Here is a 23043-nt window from a genome sequence, read left to right as displayed (position 1 = left end):
GTAGTGGCTACCCAAAATGGACTGCTAAACATGGTATTCTGTTGCTGAGCCCAAATTTTCTGCCTCGCAAATTAAATTGCAAATTGTAAAATATTCAAACTGAGTAAATCCTAAGCATCAGCATTTTATTAAATAAAAAATTCTCTTATTTGCTGAAAACTTCCTTCCCTCCTTCCTACATTTTCTGCTTTTCTTTCCTTCCCCCTCATATTCTTTCCCTCCCCCCACTCTCAGGTGTGTTTCAGCAGTGTTGGTGGTCTCACTGCGCACATCTCCTCTCTGAAGGAGATGGTTGTCTTCCCATTAATCTACCCCGAGGTTTTTGACAACTTCAAAATCCAGCCCCCCAGGTGAGCCCACCGCATAGTTTTTTTATTTGTAATTATTATTAATTTGCTAATTTCTTGATATGTAAACACATGCCTGTGATCATATCAATTCATTTGAATAGAAATATATTTACTGGAAAAAAGTTTCTAAAAAATGGGTGTCAGTGACAAAGGGTGGGTATCAGAGTTATTTATGTTTCCCACAAACTCCTGAAAAGTTGATACGAGTTCTCAGAGCAATCTCTCTCTCTCTCTCTCTCTCTCTCTCTCTCTCTCCCTCTGTACAGAGGTTGTCTGTTTTACGGGCCACCAGGCACTGGGAAGACGTTGGTTGCCAGGGCGCTGGCTAACGAGTGTAGCCACGGTGACAGGAAGGTGTCCTTCTTCATGAGGAAGGGTGCTGACTGCCTCAGCAAGTGGGTGGGCGAGTCGGAGCGGCAGCTGCGCCTGCTGTTTGACCAGGTAACATTCACAAACACTGGCCCTTCTGTTGCCCTCTGCTGGCCGGCTGCAGAATTAATTTACAGCCAGTAGTCTGTCTTTGATTATTAGCAAAGGTATTGTACGAATCCACTAAAGTATAATTAAAATACAGAATACAACAACAATACAACAACAAGAATAATAATAATAATAACAATAATGATGAATTTCAAAATACTTAACTCCAGACGTTAGGAGCCCTTCAGTTCAGCATGAACTGTATATAATCCACCAAACAGAATTTATCCTTTAAAATGTCCCATAATTAGTCTGTAATTTCCACATTATTCCTCCTCCAAAGCCACTAAACATATCAGTAATCATATTGACATTACAGTACAAGCTGACGATGCTTGATGGGAATTATCAACATGTTAACATGTCTTTGACAAATCACATCGCTCAAGTGAAACTGTTGGGTTATTGTTATACAGTAAATTCAGCAGTGACTGTCAGTTTGCTAGTTTCTTGTAACTTTCTGTGACTGTGTCATTTCCAGTCATGTGATGATATGTCGTCCTCAGGCCTGCCAGATGCGTCCCTCCATCATCTTCTTCGATGAGATCGACGGCCTGGCTCCGGTCCGGTCCAGCCGACAGGACCAGATACACAGGTGAGAGAAACTCAGGCTGTTAGACACAGGCTGCGTGGTGTGATGGAGGCTAAATAAAAACCATCAACAGAGTCTGAGAATGTTATTGAGGCAGCAACATAAGTTTGGTGTGACTGACTGAGCTGCTCGGTATTTCTGTTGCTGGATCAAAAATAATAAAAAAGGGATAGCTTTAGCTTTGTCAGTTTTGTCCCTCTTTTTATTTAACATCTATGTTTTCATTTACCTAGCGCTGTCGCCCAGAGCATAATGAGTGCAACAGTGGAATAAGCTTCAGTTCCTTGCATCAAAGTGATCAGTCAGTCAACCACTTAAATTAATGGCTCAGTCATTAAAAAATGAAATAATCATAAGTTGCAGCCCTGTTTACAAGTCACCAACAGTAATGAATGCAGGGGCCAAAGTTTCAGAGCTCTAACAGAAGAGTCACATCATAAAGACAGAGAGGTTCAGTTTTTCTTTTCTTTCTCTGTGCAGCTCCATCGTGTCGACTCTGCTGGCTCTGATGGACGGGCTGGACAGCCGCGGGGAGGTCGTGGTGATCGGAGCCACCAACAGGCTGGACTCCATCGACCCGGCGCTGCGGCGACCTGGACGCTTCGACAGGGAGTTCCTCTTCGGTCTGCCTGACAGAGAGGTGTGGTGCTTCTGTAGTTTTTGCAGATTTTCTTCTTTTATTTTTCATATCTCTCTGCTATTTTCAGTTTTGTATTTTTTATTTAACATTTGTAGGCAACAATGAAGTTATGTTTCACACTCATAAGGATTATTTTATTTATTTTGTTTTACTTTGTGTATGTTGTTATCATTGCTACTCTCTCCAAACCCAAGTAAGTAAAATTTATTTATATAGCGCTTTTCACAGAGGGAACTCACAAAGTGCTTTACAAGTTAAAAATACAAATGCTCAAAACTAATAAAACAATATACAAATGCAATTCAAAGAAATAAAAATACAATAGACGGTAATAAAACAATATAAATATAAATATATATAATCAGTATAAAAAGGTGATGCTAAGGAAATAAAAATGCAATAAAAAAAACAATAGAAACACAAAGGCAATACAAGGAAATACAAATACAACAGTGGCGTAATCCTATGGGAAAGCTAAATAGATGTGAGTGAAGTAAAGCTGAACTTTGTCATTTCATCCAACAAATTAGCTCAGTTTTGGGAGAGACTTGTTCGTGATCACACACAAAAAAAATCTTAAGAATGATTTTAACTTTAAAATAGTAATAGCACCGCCTCATTCTGAAAACAAAGTAAATTGGTGGTGCAGTCTGACATGGTGGATTAATTGATCTGCTTGTTTCATTACTTCTACTTCTGTTTTATTAATTCTTTTTTTAGGAAGCACTTTGTTACTTCACTCAGGTGGTTGAACCTGTGTGTGTGTGTGTTTGCAGGCTCGTCGAGAGATCCTGAAGATCCACACCAGGCAGTGGAACCCGCTTCCCTCTGAAGACTTCCTGGACGAACTTGCAGAGAAATGTGTTGGTGAGAAAGAACATGCCGGTGTTTTATTAAAGTCAAAAGATTTTCCAAGTGGGAGGCAGGCCTCGCCAGGGGCACACTAAGCAGTTTCAAGGAAGGCTCAGACATCAAGGATTAAAAATATATATATATAATTTAATGAAGAATTTCTAATAACTGGTTGTTTTATTAGTTATCTAATATCTTTCATTCAGTTAAAGACATAGTTCACAGATTGTTCTAGATGATTTTATGAACCGAGAGTGAACCCCTTTTATGTATTTATGTACTGTTTGAAGTTAGGTCAAATATTAGGCTGTCTAAGCTCAATTATTGGATGTCTGTGGGATCAAATGTCAGCTACATGATCCCACACTCATCCAGGAGGTGAGCTAAGCTAAGAGGCACACTTTTTTATAAAACCAGCCTGTGGGGAAGGCCTACAGTCTCAGACTCAGACCTAATCAGACTAATGACGCGTTTTACTCCAAGATGCACTAGATACTGTAAGTTTGTCCTGTAGGTTAACTGGCAGAGATCAGCCCAACGATATATGGATTTTGGCTTCAGTAACCATATTCAGTAACCAACCTATGGCTTTACATCAACATAACCCATAAATGACACGTCTTTTACTCTATTCATCTTTTGCTCTATTTATCAATTAAATACTTTTTAACCAGCAAAACCTCCAGTGTTAAATGTTGATGTGTGTTTACTTGCAAATGTTCAGTTGAAAGTGTTTGTCCAATCACACGCAGATACCGGTTCTAAAACTGTGAAATAAACTCACATGTTTTTGGACTTATGTGTTGTGTTGATTTGTATTTGTCATGTCCTTGGTTCAAATTTGACCTGGGACTGTTGTCATGCCCCCTCTCTGTCTCTTCCCTACTGTCTATTAAAGGCCAAAAATTAATTCACATTGGCAGTTTTGGTGTGTAGTAAAATTGTAATTAAGAATCTCCTTTGCAAGGACAAAGTAGTCATGAAACCAGCATCATGACACAAAAAAAATGTAGTTCACCGATCAGATTGTACAAGTACCTCTTATTTTTTTATTTGCAGCTTTATTCTAGCTTGATTTAAACTTCATTTTATTTAACTTTATTCAAACTCTATTCCTTTATTTATTTTATTCTGCAAAATATCACTCCCTATAAACTGCAAATTGCAGCATAAACCTTTCATGTTATGACAGACAAACTGAAAGTGGCACAGTGTAGAATTACTTTTTCCTCTTAAGATGTCAGTCTCCGTCTCTCTGTGTTTAGTTTATTCTATGTCTCCCAGGTTACTGCGGTGCTGACATCAGAGCGGTGTGCACTGAGGCGGCGTTGTGCGCACTGCGGCGCCGCTACCCGCAGATCTACAGCACGTCACAAAGACTCCTGCTGGACGTCTCATCCATCGCTGTCAGCAGCTGCGACTTCGTGGCAGCCATGAGGAAGATGGTGCCGGCCTCGCAGCGTGCCGCCACCTCGCCAGCCAAGGCTCTGTCACCTGTGGTGCTCCCCCTGCTGGGCGGCACTCTGCGCTGCATCCTGGATGCTCTGCAGAGGCTTTTCCCCCACGCCGAACAGGGGCTGAAGAGGAAGAGGGAGGAAGGTGGGCAAAGAGAGGCTTGGTCCAGAGTGTAAAATTCCATGACTTTTTCAAACTTTTCCATGTTTTTCTTAAAGTACATTTGGGTGCATGTATGATGTACAGACAGGATTCCTTCCTGATTTCTTAAGCCTGATGGGAATTGATCAGACCCCAAAGGGATGTCTTCAAATTGTTTCCCTAGTCTGACCAGCAGTCAATAAAAACCCCAAAGTATTAATTTCATAAAGACATGAAGTGAGAAAAAGGAAAACAAGCTATAACAAGACAATGTTTGGCATTTTTACTTGAATGGCTAAATGATTGATGAATGATGAATCATCAGTTAAAATTATAACTGATACATTGTCTGTGAAATAATTAATTTTACCTAATTGTTTTAGCACAAGTTTTATTTCAGTTCAGAAACGTTGTAAAAGGCTGAGCAGTCTACCCACAACTAAGTCCTCACTTCCATGACCTGAAAACTTGACTGATTCCTGTAAACTTGGAGCTGTGTATGTCATGTCTTGCATGTTGATTCAAGCTTCAGTAGCCTTTTGAACTGTGTGACTGGATCAAGTTTGGTGTTTTTGGTGTCATCTGTCAGATTTAACCTCTGCGATCCTTGATGACGACCTGATTTACAACAGAAATGACTCCAGTCAGACCAGCATCTCCACACCCTCATCCTCCAAGAGCGGCGGCTTCCTGCACTTCTCCAGGTGAGGCTGATCTCTGCGCACAACATCACGGGACACTTCACATATGACAGGCAATGTTTTATCCAAAGATCCTCACAGCAACATGAACGAAAACATTTTTATTGTGGGTGGAACCAGTGTGAATGTCACCTCTAACCCTAAAATTGAAATGGTCACACCTCAACAGTATTTTATTGTCATCATCATCATCATCATCGTCGTCATTATTATTATCATTATTATCATTAGTTGTTGTTGTTATTATTGCTATTATTACTGGATATACTACTCTGGGCTACAGCAGTGGTTTTCCAAGTGAGGGCCTTGAGGGTCTTCCAGAGGGTCCTCAGCAAAATGAGGGAGTTTAATTTCACTACAATTTAATTCACAATAAATTATTACTATACCAAAAGATGTATGAGCGATTATTTATGTTTTATTGTCACTGCTTTGAATCTGTTTGTCAAAAAGAATGACACTTAAACATTTTAATAAGTAAAAGAAACCAGAGTATCTTTTAATATCAACAGGGCAAAATCACTTCAAACGGGGCTTTACAACTCAATGAAAGTCCAGCCTGGGCTGAAAGACATTAGTTTGTTTTAACTTTTCAGAATTCAGATGTAAAATAAAGGCTTTAAATTTTTCACAGCAGAGAGCCACTTTAGTTTTTAATCCGCTCTTGTTGCACTTCTTCCAAGCAATAGCTGCTGATTGTTTTCTAATGTGGATTTTTCTGGCACAAACTAGCACTCCCAAACCTTTGGTGTTGTGTAGGCCTTTGTAATTTTATCTCCTTTAATGAAGTCTCTATCTTGCTCTCTAATTATTATTGCATTATTATCTCTTTTTGTCATCTCTGTTTCCTTTGCTTATTTAATCCCCCCAGGAGTGCAGTAAACCACCCTATGTCCCACCGTCCCAGGATGCTGCTGGTGGGTCGACCTGGTGCTGGTCAGAGCTCCCACCTAGCCCCCGCAGTGCTTCATGCCTTGGAGAGGTTACCGGTCCACAGCCTGGACTCGGCTGTGCTGTTTGGAGTCAGCAGCACCTCGCCAGAGGAGGCCTGTGCCCAGGTAAGACCCAGCAAACAGTGCGCGGGACTCAAGGAAAAAGGGAAAAGGACACTTTCTTTTATTCTCAAACACAAACATCAGTTTATCGTTGGCGTTGCTGGTAACACAGAGAGGAAGCAGCATTATATTACTTTTGTCGCTGTGAAACACAAAGTTTCATGGTAACACTGAAACACAGACAACTTGCTCACTATCTCATCTAGTCTGATGAAACGGAGGATTTTGTTCTGCTGAAAATAAAAACACAGGAGATGGCTAACAGTTGCTCTGCTTGCTGTTCAAGCAGAGGATGAAAGGCTCAATCTTGAACAGAGGATGAAACCAAAGTTTGTGTTTTCTAAATGAGAAACTATAAAACTTGGCTCACATCTCTCCAGACTCTGCTGGAGTTTTTTCCTATGTTGAGGCATGTTCAGTGTTGGTTACTGCTCCAAAACTTGTTGCATTTAAAAATGTCTGTCACGAAAATCACCATGTTTAGGGAAGAAAAAAGACTGAGGTTTGTTGAAAAAAATCATCCACTGTAATCATCAACTATGAGAAATTACTTTATAACCCAACTGCTTGGTAAAATATGTTTTGATGCAGCTCCAAAAAACTTTAAATCTGTGGTCACCAGGGTTACTGTAGTCAGTAAAGAGGGACACTAAACATAAAACACTGATGCAACATTAAGTTCTGCTGTGAAACTGAGCTCTCTGAGAGAGAGATGAGCCTTATGTGCCCTGCAAAGCTGAGACTGGAAACAATAGGAGTAAACCCTGCTTGCATATTTTTTTTCCAAAATATATGAAATTGCATATCAAGAGGCAGAGAAGGGCCACACTCATTTTGCAAATCAAAAGTGATGGACGAAGCTTTGAGACGTAAGCCCCTTTCACACATGCAGTCTTTCCCTGAAATGTTCAGAAGCACCTCCCGCATGGGGTCGTGTGCAGTCATATTCAGGGAAATCTGCACTGCTATTTCCCACCTTAAGACCTAGAAACATTACAGGCTAGATGCCAGTAAGGCTGTGTTGTGAATAAAAGCAGTAACATTGCAGGGAAGAGCAGTTAGAGGGTTACGTCTGACGAAACACGCTTTCACACGGAGTGAGCAAACCAATCACAAGACACCTCTGATGTTTATGGTTGCCTTGACTGAGTTGCCTCAAGGGTGATTTTACAGCATTACTAGTTCTATTTTTCAAGAATAGCTGAAAACTGGACAGATTCAGAAATAAGCTAGCTCCTTTCAGTCTGCGCATCGGAAAATAGCAAGAGATGTCTTCTGCTGTGTTGGTTACACATGCATCCAGCCTTGTTCCATCTTCTTCACCAGTTGAGTTTTATGACAGTTGGCAACCATAAATGTTGCATTAATGCCATCTGCTAGACTGTCCCTTGCTCCATCTACTCTGGCATTGCCATCGCATGTGTGAGAAGGCACAAGATGGAAGTATTCCTCCTGAATGTAGCTGCATGTGTGAATAGTGAAAATCACAAACAATGCCTGGAAGGTTATCCCACTAACTTACCAGGAACTACTGTATGTGTAAAAGAGGCTTAAATCAGATTTGATGAGATTTGATTTGGTCAGATCTGCAAAATAAGGTCAGTCTGTACTTTTGCACTGGTGACATCTAGAGGCAAAGCTATGCAACTACATATTTTAAATGATTAATTTTTTTGCCCTGTTCTTTGCAAGATTGATGTTTTTCCCACAAAATAAAACTTTGCCCTTTTTATTTTAATGTGAATGTGGACTCCTCCTCCCCCAGGTGTTTTGTGAGGCCAAGCGGACATCTCCCAGCATCCTCTATATGCCACGCATCCAGCAATGGTGGGAGACGGCGGGTTCAGCGCTCAGGGCGACCTTCCTCAGCCTGTTGGACGACGTCCCCTCCTTCTCCCCCATCCTGCTGCTTGCTACCGCCAGTGTCCCATACCAGCAGCTGGATCCAGAGGTGAGCCAGCGCCTCCGGGCTGCAGCAGCTTTTACTGGAATGTCCTGTAATTGAATGAGGTGTATTCCAGGCAGGGAAATTCAGTTTTTTTTAGATCATCTGGAAAAGTTATGGAACTCAATTCAAGTGGTCATACAAGAATATTTCAGAATGTATCCAGAACAATTTTTCTTCTGTTTATTGCATCAGATTGTAGTTTTGAGCTCTTTCTCTCCATGTTTTCTGAGCTGAAAAACAACAATAACAAACCAGGAAAATAAAAAAGAAGTGCTGTGACTCTTACCGTCCCCTCTCCTCAGATCCAAGCACTGTTCCGGGTAGAGTATGAGGAGGTTCATGCTGTCAGCCTCCCGACCCGGCAGGACAGGGTGAAGTTCTTTGAAGATCTGATCCTGAACCAGGCAGCCGAGGCTCCGGCCTCCAAAAAGGAAGCTTGTATGTGTTTCTGTGGTGAACAGACAAAAGCCCAACTTCAACTTCGATGCAGGGAGGGAGGGGAAGTTACTTCCACTCACTTTCACAAGAGTCATTTTCCTAACTATTCATTAGTCATTATTCATTAATAACATAATAATAATAATACAAATATAATATAATATAATATAATAATATAAAGGCATTAATGTATAATCGCTTTGTTCCCATTTGCAGACAAAATGCAGCGTCTAGCCTAGAGAGAAAACAAACTGACCCTCTTTTGAAGACTCTCTTCAGCAGAGCACTAAATTCTGTTGATAGGTTAATGTACTTCTTGCCAATATTTATAACATGAAATATCCAAAACAAATAATCATTTAGAGCTCATAAAAGAAGATATGGTAATTTTACTAAAGGTGCAAATTATATAGATACTGACTGGTGAACTTTCTTAAATATGTAGCAGTTCTTCCAACATGTAATTAATAAAAAAAGAAGACAGAATTACAATTTCCACTCACCTTGTTTTCACCTATAGTTTTTCTCCTCCTGCTCCTCCTCCAGTGACTCAGGCCATGGAGGTCCTGCCGCTGGCTCCGCCCCCTGCGCCCCGCCAGCTGTCAGCACAGGAGCTCCTCCGTCTGGAGGAGCAAGAGGAAGATGTGCTCAGGGAGCTCCGCCTCTTCCTGCGCAACATCACAGAGCGCCTTTCACTGGACCGCCGCTTCAAGGCCTTCACCAAGCCGGTCGATATCGAGGAGGTCAGCTCCAGTGTGTGTGTGTGTGTGTCTAGGGTGTGTGTGTGTGTGTGTGTGTGTGTGTGTGTGTGTGTGTGTGTGTGTGTGTCTGGGGGGCAAGCAAGCATGTCAGAAAGCTTCAAAGTATTAGATTCCTAAAGTGAGGCCTCAAGTTTTATCCTGTGGAGTTTTGTACTTAAGAGTTTCACTGACCAACGTAGAAAAGCAAATGGCACGTGCAAAAGAAATTTAGTCTTTTTTGTGATTAATTGATTAATCATTGAGTGTATGCCATGTGAAGAGTAAAGTCAAAGTCTGATGGGAAGTGATGTCAGCAGCCCAAGAAAAACCCAAAGTATTGATTTTATAATGATATGAATGGAGAGAAGGAAGACTATATTAGCATGTTAGTGAAGCTGAACTCAGTCAATGTTTGGTATAAGGCACAAAATAACTTATGATAACTAATAACTAATGATACATTTCCAATCTCCAACACTTTTTTTCTCTCCCCCCAGGTCCCGGACTACATGACGGTGATCGAGAGGCCCATGGATTTCTCCACGCTGCTGTCCAACATCGACCAGCACAAGTATGTGACCATCAGCGAGTTTGTGGCCGACGTCGACCTCATCTGGCGGAACGCGCTGGAGTACAACCCTGACAACGACCCCTGGGGTGAGAGAGCTGCTCACCGTGACTCACGGTGCACTTTGCTGTCTGTCATTTGTTAAGTAATTGAAAAAAATGAAAAAAGGACATCCACACCCTTGAATAAATAGATTGATTTATTGTGCATTTTCTGTAAGGAAGATTTAGCTTGTCAAAAACAAAAATGACATTTCTTGCATTCATAAGTATTAAAGTAAAAAAAAAAAAAAAATCCAGTGCATATTGCTTACTGTGTATTGATAAAGACAGGGATCCTCTGGTAGTGTTAATGTAACATCAGACTCTCCTAATTTGAGCCCAACTTTTATATCTGACACTAACATCTTCTTCCTCTCCTACTTCTCTGTCCTCTTCTTCTTCTTCTACTTCTACTTCTTCTTCTCCTTCTCGGTCTTCTACTACTTCTTTGTATCTTCTTTTTCAGTAAAAATGGAGGCAGTAGTGCGATATATAAAGGAGGGCTCTGAATGTATTTGGGGGAAAACTTCAAGTATTTGCTTTGTAAAATTAAGTGGCCAATCTTTACTTTTCTAGAGGTATAATTGATTTTTGTTCATACTGACAGTTGTCTTTTTGTTTGTTGCTGGTAGTTTGCCCTGCTTTTTATTTTCCATTGAATCACAGGTTAGTAAGAGGTGAATCCAGCTGAAAGCTCTGGTCCTGTATCGATCTCAGCTGTATTATCCACTTCAAACTTGAAAGGCAAGAGACAAGTTAGAGAAATATTTTTAAGCTGTGACACGACTGAGACTGAGACTGAGCTGCAAAGTGATGCCGATGGTTTGTATCTCTTGTAACTTAGTGTATATAGCAAAGGTGCTGACATTTACTTTGCAGGTGTTTGGACTGAAAAAAATCCCTACAAATCCTTCTCTAAGCCTCTCATTCATCTTCTGTCTCTCTTTCATGGAGGGGAGTGTATTGAACAGGTGAAATCGATACGGGATCAGGGTTTTTTTCCAGGATTCAACTGTCGAGTCAAGCTCATGGAAAGAGCCGAAGGCTCCCATCTTAATGTTAAGGGAAATAAAAATGAGGATAAACTACAACCTGTAGTTGGTGAGCATTATGATAGAATAAACCAAACGTATGAACAGAAATTAACTATGTATTTGAAATATTATTAAAATGTCTTTCCCGTTCAAAACAATGTTTGTATAAAGACTTACATGAGATTGAAACCGCTAACTGTGAGGTGTATTAACAATCATGTCAAATCAGAACAGAATCAGATATGATCAGCCTAGTTGATGGAAAAAGAAAGGGATCATAATAATGTGGGTGTGGGTGTGGGTGTACGTGTGTCTAGACCGTCAGATCCGTCACCGAGCATGTGCTCTGAAGGACACCGTGCATGCCATCATCAGAGACGAGCTGGACGAAGACTTTGAGAAGATCTGCGAGGAGATCAAAGAGTCCAGAATCAAGAGAGGTGACGCTGTTTAATGATGATGATGATGATGATGATGATGATGGCAATAGTAAAAATATTTTTTATTATTTTGATAATGTCTGTACGCTGTTGCTGCCTCTGTCCTTAACACTGTCTCTTACCATGTTAACACATCTAATTAATCCAAATCATTCTTCACAAGAATTGATGATAAAGGTGTCCTAACCACTATATAGCACTATAATGCTGAAATAATTAATTAATTAGTTTGATGCTGATCATAATTTTGATAATCGTCTGAGTTACCAAGTAAAAACACTAAACGTCATCTGATTCCAGCTTCACTAAGATCCTTAATATGCTAAGACCGTCTTCCTTTTCTCTGTTCATGTCTTATAATTTTATCATATAAAATTAATACTTTTTGGCAGCTGGTCAGACTAAGAAAGACATTTGATGACATCACTTTGGACTTTGACCAGTTCCAATCAGGCTTTGGCTTTATTTTTCCACACTTCAAAGATTAAAAAAGATAGATATTTTGAACAAATGATCCAAAAAACAATAGATTAATCAACGATTAAACAATAGTTAAAGTAATCATTGGTTGCAGCTCCACAGCAGTGGTGCAGCAGGTTTGCAGCAAAGCATCTGTTCTTAACCACTGAAGCTCAGCAGTCCGCAGGTTTTCATTCCCACCACATATGACAGCTGCTCTTTTCACTCAGTAGCTCCTCCTCTCCGGTTAAAATCAGTGAAACTCATCGTGTGGTGTCGTGGTTGATTGGAATGGAAACCTGCAGACTGTCGGCCCTCAGTGGCTCAGCAAAACGCTTCACTTTTACAACAGCTCCATCTTGATGAACCTTTGTGGAATGATGTGTTTTTACATTGATACGTAAAAACCAGTATCCAGGAAATTAAACTGGCCCAACACAGCAGCACCAACAGGCCAAAAAGTCTCCAAGGCTTCAAATAGCAATGTCTAAGACATCACACATAAAAATAAAATAAAATAAAAGGCAATCTGCACCAGTTGTGCGAGAAGAAATGGTCACTGTTGACATCTTTTCTTGTATTTAATAGTACTGTTGATAGCAAATAAATTACTTGTTTTGCACATTATACATTTTTCCACCTTTTGTATTTTATTCCAAACAACTGTCATTCAGGTAAAACATCTGAATTCTACATAAGTTTTTTTCTTGTTCTGGCAGGCTGTACCTCCTCCAGATTCGTCCTGTGCAACTACCAAACACGACCTGAAACAGAGGAGACTGATGGGGAGAAAATGAACGGCAGCTGGGCCATGACTCCTCCTGGACGTGAGTCTGTCATAACTTACAGACAGACAGACCCCCAGTCATGAATCTGTTTTACTTCAAGAGGGCCTTACAGAATCCGTGTATCATTCGTTCTTTCTATTTTCAATTGCCAATCAAAAATTTTAAAAATGAAAAAGTGACTGGTTATTTTGTTATTTGTTTTTTAATCTAACACCAAAATCCAAAATATGCCTGGTTTTTCATAGTTCAATTTTAGGCTCGGATCAAAAATACGAAATGGAAAAACGGGAATCAGGACTGAATTTGATTTTATTATTTAATTGGTCCGGTTTACGTGACCCAGAAGTTTGGTAATGAGCGGTAGCTCACAGCAGATCACAGCAGCCAGGTGCATTCAACCCCGCCACCCTGATCACCGCCACCATGGATAGTTATTAGTGTTGTTTCGAGGACCAAAGCGTGTGACTCTAAAAGAAGAGGACATGACAACCGAAAAAATCAGCTGAGCTTCTTAACAATGATGGGTAGTAGCTCCGGAGACCTTCTTAACCGATCCGGGAAACCCGGCCCTTTTCTGTGAAATTGCACAGTGGCGGTTCCGCCTATGTTGCCGCCCTAGGCGAAATTACTGGCTTGCGCCCTTCCATGTTAATACTCCTACCGCGGCGCCAGTCGGCCGCGGCATCAGGCGGGCCGGTCGCGGCACCGGATGGCATCAGGCGGGCCGGCTGCGGCACCGGACGGCATCAGGCGGGCCGGCCGCGGCACCGGACGGTACCGCGCCCACCCGGTCAGGTCTGCCGGATCTGACAGGTGAGCGTCCGGTGCCGCTCAGCTCAGCTGATTTTTTCGGTTGTCATGTCCTCTTCTTTTAAAAGTCACACTTTTAGAGTCACACGCTTTGGTCCTCGAAACAACACTAATAACTATCCATGGTGGCGGTGATCAGGGTGGCGGGACTGAATGCACCTGGCTGCTGTGATCTGCTGTGAGCTACTGCTCATTACCAAACTTCTGGGTCACGTAAACCGGACCAATTAAATAATAAAATCAAATTCAGTCCTGATTCCCGTTTTTCCATTTTGTATTTTTGATCCGAGCCTAAAACTGAGCTATGAAAAACCAGGCATATTTTGGATTTTGGTGTTAGATTAAAAAAACAAATAACAAAATAACCAGTCACTTTTTCATTTTTTAATTTTTGATTGGCAATTGAAAATAGAAAGAACGAATGATACACGGATTTTACAGTCACCTTTTCGTTGTTTATTGATCTCCACTGGCGGAGACTGTCAGAACATACCTCCTTCTCAGCCTCAGTGCCTATTGGAGAGATATTAGTGTTGATCAGTGGCAATCAAACATATTATGGTCAATTTATACTATGACACACTAAACTCCTCTGTATTGCCCCATTAATTTATGTTTTCTTATGTAGTGTGCCTACAATATGCCATGTATGTGCTTTTAGAGAAAAAAATATACGTGTTCCAAAAAGGTAAATGATTCCACCTTCAGTGATGTAAGCACTGGCTCAGCAGAGATTTTAAAATAACTTTATTAATACATTTTTCCACAATAACTTCTACTTTCACGTCAGCAGTCATTTTGTCACAGAATGGGGCCAGTGTTTTGAAACGATGGCTATCTGATTGTGGATCAAACTTTGAAACAAATCTAATTATCTAATTTCGGAACAAGACCTTATTGAAACCTAAAAGCCACCATGCAACCCATTCCCAACATGTACCTCATATGAAGTGCGTAACTACAGTTTATGGGAGAAAAAAAGAAACAATTTTGAGCATTTTAACTCGCAAGGAAACACTGAAGATCCTTTTTATGGAAACATTTTGAATAGGGAAGGTAAGAGAAAATCTATTTTCCTCTTAAATGATTCATACTTGAGACTCGATGCCCTTAAGCTGACATTTCACCATGACGTCAGTACTGAGGGGAAAGACAAGGTTCAACCAGACCCAGATCAAGTATTTATATAACCACCCAATGAAAAAAGCAAGGTGAACTGGCAGACTCAAAGCCTCAACGCCAAAGAGCAGATCAAGAGAAGAGGAGGCAGATTTTAGCAGGCAAGCTGACAGGAAGAAGAAAAGGAAGCATAGCTAGGAGGAAGAGAGAGAGAATGACAGAGTAGACGGACTTAAGTGAAGTTAGTTTAAACAGTGAATAGAAGAGGAGTTCAAGGAGAGATTCAATTGCAGTCAGCATCTTCCGGCCCCTCTGTTTTCTGTTCTGTCTGATGACCTTTTCCTCTTACCCCTCTTCTCTCACTCCCCCCCTCTGGTTTCCTCCCTGTTTCTCTCCAGCTCGTAAAAAAAAGCGTTACAAGCGGCCTAGAAAGAGCAAGTGGAGCACCGGCATCATTAAGAAAAACAAGAAAAAGAAACCCCCTATCACTGCTCCCTCTTCCTCCTCTTCTTCCTCCTCCTCTTCCAGCATCACAAAACCCTCACTAGAGGAAACCATAACCACGCAAACAGCAGTACTGAATGGCTGCCATGGCGATTCCGCTGATGACTCAGTTTCCTCGATGTCAGAAAGCGATGGCGAGCGGCCTGGACAAACTCCCGCTTTGAACGGGCAGCATCGACGCCCAGACCTCCACAGTGTCACGGGGACCCCGAATGGGGTCTCAGCCCCTGTGGTCAATGGGTATCACAGGCCCAAGCCACATGGCCCCCCGGGAGAGTGGAGCTTCAACGGCGATCCCACAAAGGAGCTGAACCTGAGGCCTCGAGCCCGGACCCCAAAGACCTCTGAGGTCCCAAAGAGGAGGAGGAACGGGGTTTGGTTGAAAAATCTAGGTCTGTATGCATCCGGTGACTCATGAAGTTAGCATAACCTCCTCAAATCTGCTGGGCGTCATCGGTGTGTTTGCCATGATTGATGCATGCTGCTTTGCTCAGATCCACAGAAACTTTATTTAAAATCCTAGTGGAGATCCCGAGGTTTCCAAAGATCCCAAACATATGCTGCTGAATTGTACAGATATCTGTCTAACTAACTAATTAAACTTACTTACTTTGACACTAATTAAAGGATAGCTCACCCATTTTGGAAAACTGGATATTATTTCACTTCATGCTTGGGTGCTTATTTTTAAGAATGTTAACTGGGGAAGGAGGCTAACGGTTAGCATTTGGAGCATCCAGTCACTACAGTCCTACATATCAGCCATGGGGGAAGTGAAAAAATATAAGATTTTTCAAAATGGGTGAACCATCCTTTTAAGGAAAAATACAAGACTTGAAGAGGATAATGTAACCCTGTTTGGTGGATATCTCTATTCTCAAGAGGGCAGCAACATGACAGCATACATGTGACTCCTAGAGGGAATCAACCCGTTAACCCCGGCAGCGCTGTTGCTTTTCTCTGCCTGCTGATCTCAGCTGGACGACAGCTGAGCTCTGTGCCGCCGCAGCTTCAAGAGCGTGTGAAACAGATAGCGAGATTAATGCCACTGCCAAACAAGCCGCTACAAGCCAAAGCTTCAAACTACAAGGCTGTGCGAAAACACCGGGCCCGATGCCAAGCCAACACAAGCCTCTGCACCTGAGCTGAAAAGCAGCCCGTCTCTGCTCGTTTGTGCCCAGGAGACTCTGATATCTTATCAAAGTCGTGTCCCTGAAGCCGCGCAGCTTCACGCCTCCAATGCTTCACTCAAACAGTGAGTTTGTTTTGCTTTAGTCTGCACACTGAACAGTTTCTTCCCAAAGCATTAAGCATCCACTTTGGCTGTAAATTATCATGTCAGACTTTGTCAACAGGTACTCAAGTTACCTCCTTTAAAATGTATGATCACTTATTGTTATGCTGTGCTGTTAATTACATGAGAACAGCTGCCACTTTCTTCTACTTTTTCAACAAAACTCTCTGTTGTTCATTGATGTGAACAACAGAGTGTTGGGAGGCATGTCGAGAGGTTGATTCACTATCTGGTGTGTATAATATATGCAAACACGACTTGATGATGATTATTCCTTATTGATTTCACCTGATTTAAACCTCCAAACATGGTCACAAAATATTACCACTGGCACAGTGACTGCAATTGTGCTTCATCTAATGTGATAGTAAGTTCAGCATTGATGATCCACCAATCAGCTTTTCATTTCAATAAAATTTCAAACTGTTATAATTGGTTCATTATCAAGTCAGCTGTCTCATAATTTCTACCTTTAAAATGCGTAGCCGAGGCCACATACAAGGAGGGGAGACATTTCCAAATACAGTGTACTAAAGGTAATAATTATTTAAATCCTTTCCTCCCCATATTTCCTCCTCGTCCTCTGGTTGTTCCTCAGAGAGGCAGAGGCATCGTGACACCAGAGCCACCAAGGCGGCGATGGAGCAGAGGCAGCAGTTCAACATGGACAGAGCCACACAGATCCTCAACAAGGAAGCCCCGCCTCTGGTGGTCAACCACAACACACTCAGGGTGAGTCAATGTGTTTGTGGCATTTGTGATTGGGCAGTCTGATATAAATACTTACAAGGAGGAAGAAAACAAGTGTTAGATGGATCAAATGGGCAGCAAAGATTGAAGTTTTAGTTTTACAAACCTTTCTGAGAGGCAGAGCCACTCTGCACAAAGAAATAATTTCATTGGTTGAGTTAAACTCATGTGGGTATAGCCAAAGTATAACAGTTTTTCAGAGTGTAAGTTAATAGCTGGCAAACTTATATGGCAAAGAAGAACTCCAAACCATTTAAAACCATGGCGTTCATGATCTTGGGTTAGCTAGCTTACCTAAGCAGCTCAGTTAGTGTTTCCATTGAGTCTAGCTTCAGTCTAATGTAGAGTTCTCATATTCTGTCCGAACCCGACCCGACCCGACCCGACCCGACATTTTCGGGTCGGGTCGGGCCTAAAATTTACGTGAATTGGGCGGGTCGGGTCGGGCTTCGGGTTCTGTGGGGGATTTTTTTTTTAAATAAAAAAATAGAATTATGTGTTGTGTTATTGGTTATGACGTTTCATTTTTATGTGACTGGTGGAGAGAGTGAGAGACTGGATTGGATTTGGAGGCTAAACTTTCAGTGACAGACAGACAACCAGCTGTGCGAGCGCAGCGCAAACAAGTGAGAGAGAGTTGCAGCAGTATCCCGCTGTGCTGGCAGACTCGGCAGCAGGGACGGTTTTTGCTATGGGCAGTGCAACTGCCCAAGGCGCAATCTACTTGGGGGCGCACGAGAAAAAAAAAATCTCCAGTTTTCTAGCCTACCGTATTGACCCGCACATGCCGCGGCACCATCAGTCGGTATCAGGCGGGCCAGCCGCGGCACCGTCCGATACCGCGCCCACCCGTCAGGTCTGCCGGATCTGACAGGTGAGCTGCCTGATGCTGGCCGGTGCGGCGGCCGGCCCGCCTGATACCGACTGATGGTGCCCCGGTGCCGCGGCCGACCGGCTCTGCTAAATAATGGCGAATTTGGCGATTTTTTTTTTTTTTTTTTTTTTTTTTTTCGGGCTTTATCGGGCTGTCGGGCCTAAAGTTCGGCTAATTAGTCGGGTCGGGTCGGGCCTCGGGCTGGCCCAGTCAGGCCCGGGTCGGGTCGGGTCTTAATTTTCAGACCCGATGAGAACTCTAGTCTAATGTTATTTAACCAGGAACCTTGAGGTTCCTTGGCTCCACCTGCAAGGGTTCAACTTAACCAGTGACATCAGGGGCTCTACTTCAGAGATTTAAGCGCACAGTCTGAAGAGTATGATGCAGGTGCATTTAGGGCATGTCCAGATTTTGTTATTTTAACGGTGGAAAAAAGGCTGGTTGCTCCAGGCTCCTGGTTCAAAAGGCTTGTACTGAGTCTCTTCATTAATCCTGGCTGTGTTTTGGGCGTAACATGCAGTGAACCAATCAGAGCGCCGTCTCCCATCCCCTTTAAAAGCCAGGTGTGTCACACCTTGGTGGGCTGCTGTTCTAATGGAGGATTCTCCAGGTAAGAAGGAAGGAGACGGAGTGAAAGCTCACGAGCAGATCATCTACGGCGACAGCAGGACTCCATCTGAGCTCCCTGAGGTGAAGCAGCGTCCCTGTGTGTGGGACAAGCAGGGCGGATGCTCGCCGGCGCCCCCTATGGAGGCCACCATCACTGTCTGGATGATGAGCTTCAGACAGCAGAGAAACCTGCAGCACTGACCTCAGAGCTGCTGTTTGCTGCTCAGTCACTTTCAACTGCCTCAAGATAGCAACACAGAAACACTGCAGCTGAGCCCAGCTCATTTTAAGAGCAACACGCCCATGGAGCTCAGATGGACACAAACACATTTGCTATTTACACAATGTGGGCGCTGGACAGAATAATGATAACTGTACTGGTTGAAAACTAGAAAAACACTTGGGTCACACTTGGCACCGCTTTGCAAGATAGCGCCCCATTTCTGACTCAAGTGCAGCTCTGCCTCTGAGAAATGTAGAAAAACTAGAAGTATTTAGGCGTGTTTTGTCTTTTACAGTCTGCTTTCCTGCCCTCTACTTGATTCTCTGAGTCTTTTATTTTTTATTTATTGTTTTCTTCGTCTTACTCCTTCAGCTGTTGTTTACTGTTCATAAAGCACTTTGTGAGTTTATATGGGGGAAAGTGCTCTTTAAATAAAGTTTAACATGGCATTATGAACAGCTTTGTACTAACCGTCTTGACTGAACAAGCAAGCCATAAATAAGCTGCGCATCTTTAATTACTGGTAGTAAAACTGCAAGAGAGATTTATGAGCTCTTGATGGATTTCCTATGATCAGAGCCAGATGTCAGATTGTGAAGGTGCAGTGAAGCAGCCGTCTGTGATGATGAGGTGCTATTTATGTGATTAATAGAATCAGGCTGCAGTTTGAGCTTTTATACAGCAGATATCAGCGCATGTGAACTGGCAGAAAAGTTTGATTCAAAATCTTGTACATACAAGACGGTGAACATGAGACAATGGAAAATGAAAGTTGAAAGGTGTCTTAAGTGTTATAGCGTTGCTATTTTTTTTTTTTTTTTTTGTAAATCTCCATGCTAACAAGTCATTCAGTCTCATCTTCAGTGTTCATCATCTCATCTTCATTTCTTTTCTTCAAACAAGATTTTAAAAAATGTGCCAGTGGGATGAGATCCCTCTTGTTTCCAACACTATAATCAAGTCATTTCCAGACTTTTCTTGAGTCAAGTGTCATTTTCTTGGTTCTTGTGGGCTGATCTGCCTTATTCTGCCTTGTTTCAACAGATTTATACTTGCTCCTAGAAAAATCTCTGATGCAAGTGGGATTATCTCATCCCACTGGCAGATCTTTTACCTTACTTGTAGAAAAACAAGTTTTGAACACTGAAGATGAGACCAAATGACTTGTTATAATAGAGTTTTGTCAGTATAGGAGCAGGAGTGGGAACAGTTAAAGCAGTAGTCGTAGTAATAGTAGTAGTAGTAGTAGTAGTAATAGTAGCAGTAGTAGTAGTAGTAGTAGTAGTAGTAGTAATAGTAGCAGTAGTTGTAGTAATAGTAGTAGTAGTAGTAATAGTAATAGTAGCAGTAGTAGTAGTAGTAATAGTAGCAGTTGTAGTAGTAGTAATAGTAGCAGTAGTAGTGATAGTAGCAGTAGTAGTATTCTTCCTGTCAGTTGTCAGTGTTGGTCACCCTTGTCTCCGTGCTGCGTTCAGGAGCTGCTGGGCAGCGCTGTGTCTCGGTCAGAGGGTTTGGAAGTGAACGAGCTGGAGAAGTTGTACACTCGGCTGGCTCAGAGCATCTACAGACACCGCCGGAACCACGACAAGACCCAGCTCATCCAGGTACACTTTAATAACTCTGCACTACCACTGTGTCACTCCTGGCTCGACAGGCTGTCCCAGTCATTAAAGACGATGTGCCAAAATCAGAAGGGCAGCCGGTCTGATCACTGCTCACTCACTGCGTGTCGCTGTGCAGAAAAGCAGCGGAACAGTGCCTAACATGTAAATATGAAGAACCTGCATCAAGGCAGGAGATTTAACCTCTTCATCTCTGCCGCTCCCATTAGTGGGTTTGTCATCGCTACATGGCCGAGGTTTGTTCAAACCCACAGAACTTTATTTTAAATTCTAATTGGCAATCCTAAGGTTTCCAAAGATCCCAAACATGAGCTGCTTAATTCCAGGGAAACGTGTATAAAATGAGGCACCAAACATGTAGATCTTTTCTATTTGATGTGATGCTGCAGCCATAAAACAGCATCTTGACTTTGAATATTTTACTCAGTATAAGTAGGCAGGGCGATAAATTGATTAAATTGATTAATTCAAATGTATGTTCTAAATCTATGCAAAAAACAGTTGAATTGTAAGATCAAGATTTTTTCTATTTAAGGTATAATATAGTAAAAGCCGCTCATTTCACTCATGCACATAGAACGTGCATGCCCAGAGAATCATGCACAGATCACCAGTCTCACAATAATTCCTGCAGATTCCCATCAGGTAGTAGTTGTAGCAACTGAAAAATAAGAAAAATCTAGAGTAAAAAAGTGTGATGGAGCTTCAGTGAAGCTGCAACCAGCAGAGAAACAATATGGATGTGACACTGCTATTATATGGGAAAAAAAATATTTTTTGTAATTTTGGAACCACATAAGGGGAGATAAGGAAAGACTGGAGATCAGCTGGTTAAAGGTACAATATGTAGTTTAACTCACTTTATGACATCCACAATGTCCTGAACAGCACCATGAAACCAGTTCTATGCCAGAGTTAATTAATGTGGAAACTATTGTTTATTTGTTGTTATTTTAATATGAGAAAAGTTGCATCCTGCAGCTTTAATGTTTTCACCTATGAGCCTCAGCAGCAGTTTCACCCACAATTTAGCCAGCTGCACACACACACACTTTACACTCAGTTTAACACCATGAACTGGGTCTCAGTGTTTGTATTCACCTCACATTTTCTCTTTACCCCCCTTTTTCCAGGAAATGAAGACAGAAATCAACAACATCTAGTCCACCCAGCTTTCTCCTGCAGGTTCTGCATTTTTCCAAATAAAACCTCAGAGCATTTCAACATGACACAGTTTTCTCCTCAATTTGTTTTTATATTTTCTTACAGGACTATTACCTCAGTATTTATTCTAGTAGATACTATTTATAAAATCATATTTAATTAAAGATTATATTGATGTATTTATTATAGCCAATGTAACTATGAACAATTCATGTATTGAGGATTTATCATGAACTACACTTGAATAAATGTGTTACTGAAGCTTTTGATCATTATGTCTGTGTTTTCTGTACAATAGAAAAACAGTCTGAACATCTTTTTATTTTTAATCCTCAGCTTTGTCCACTTGAAGTGATTCCAAAATAAAAGCACAGGGAAGTTCATGCAGACAGAGCTGAGGGTTAAAAATTCACTCACAAAACGTTCTTGTGTCCAAGGTTGTCGTGGAGGCTGAAGTCACCTAAACACACCAGCCGTTCCTCCTCTTCGGGCTGACATCACAGCGAGGAGAGCCGACCTGGCTCAGCGCTGCGTTCCAGTCACAGTCAGATGTCGGGAATTTCCATCTGGCGGCTTGTAATTACGACCTCTGAATCTGAGCGTTCCTGCGGTCCGGCTCGACAAAAATTGGGGAAAAACACAGATGCCCGTGAGGTTTTCTTTGGGCAAAGTGAAACCGCTGTCCACCACGCTGCAGCTGATCTGTCAGCGCCACTTTACATCTCAGATTCACTCGTTTACCATTTAGAACCTTTTTTTTTTTTTTTTTTTTTTTTGGAAACCAGGTAAATCCCATTGAGGTTAGAGATCCTGTTGACATTCACCTGGTCAAAGTGAAAAAAAAAAAAACATACATTCAAAAATTTCAGGCAAACAATGAAAACAACAGTTTGGATGCAATTAAAGTCACCATTTCAAGGTTTCAAAATTTCCTACTTTTCAACATTTCTTGAATGCAGCATGAATCACATGAACCTGTTCAGGGTTCATGACGGTGCTGTTTCCTCACCATTTCTTTAAAACGTCCTCACAAACTTATTTATTCGTACATCCTCAAATCCACCAGAATTTCTGTTGTTAAAAAGCATGAACGGATGTTTTTGAGCCCTGAAGCGGAGCTCGAGTGAAGGCTGTGATGCAGAAGGAGGCTGAGAAACACTTTTGAGACACGTCCCGAGTCCCCGTTGACTTCTGCTGCAGGATCAGATCTTTTTATGTCCGTTCAATAAACTTCAGTCTAAATCTGTTGAGAACTGACTCTGGGTCAGTTTGTGGTTCAGGTTTTTTTTTTTTCCTCAGTGTCTGGAGGTTTGGAAAGGCAGCGCAGGGTCGGGTGAAGTCGCCTCACGATG

The 23043-nt window shown here is 41.8% G+C and overlaps 1 protein-coding gene and 1 long non-coding RNA gene across 2 annotated transcripts in view; one reads left to right on the top strand and one right to left on the bottom strand.

The window, feature by feature from the left end:
• The window catches only part of LOC115367947 (ATPase family AAA domain-containing protein 2-like), a 32588-nt gene extending 10673 nt beyond the window's left edge, over positions 1–21915 (top strand). The window contains exons 11-27 of the mRNA XM_030063885.1: positions 235–350; positions 617–791; positions 1337–1425; positions 1903–2062; positions 2839–2929; positions 4199–4513; positions 5100–5214; positions 6083–6269; positions 8032–8217; positions 8517–8652; positions 9199–9395; positions 9890–10049; positions 11353–11475; positions 12654–12761; positions 17048–17181; positions 20381–20509; positions 21661–21915. Coding sequence (XP_029919745.1) covers positions 235–350; positions 617–791; positions 1337–1425; positions 1903–2062; positions 2839–2929; positions 4199–4513; positions 5100–5214; positions 6083–6269; positions 8032–8217; positions 8517–8652; positions 9199–9395; positions 9890–10049; positions 11353–11475; positions 12654–12761; positions 17048–17181; positions 20381–20509; positions 21661–21690 — 2451 coding nt within the window. The 3' untranslated portion in view covers positions 21691–21915. The remainder of the gene's footprint in view (positions 1–234; positions 351–616; positions 792–1336; positions 1426–1902; positions 2063–2838; positions 2930–4198; positions 4514–5099; positions 5215–6082; positions 6270–8031; positions 8218–8516; positions 8653–9198; positions 9396–9889; positions 10050–11352; positions 11476–12653; positions 12762–17047; positions 17182–20380; positions 20510–21660) is intronic.
• Positions 21916–22443: 528 nt separating this feature from the next.
• On the bottom strand, positions 22444–23026 carry LOC115367391 (uncharacterized). Its single transcript, XR_003928908.1, has 2 exons — positions 22701–23026; positions 22444–22515 (listed from the first exon to the last, which is right to left on the bottom strand). It is a non-coding gene; the product is annotated as an uncharacterized LOC115367391 (long non-coding RNA).
• Positions 23027–23043: the final 17 nt, after the last annotated feature.

The sequence above is a fragment of the Myripristis murdjan genome, chromosome 11 (genome assembly GCF_902150065.1).
Source record: "Myripristis murdjan chromosome 11, fMyrMur1.1, whole genome shotgun sequence".
NCBI lineage: Eukaryota > Metazoa > Chordata > Actinopteri > Holocentriformes > Holocentridae > Myripristis > Myripristis murdjan.
This window is presented reverse-complemented; position numbering and strand designations above follow the sequence as displayed.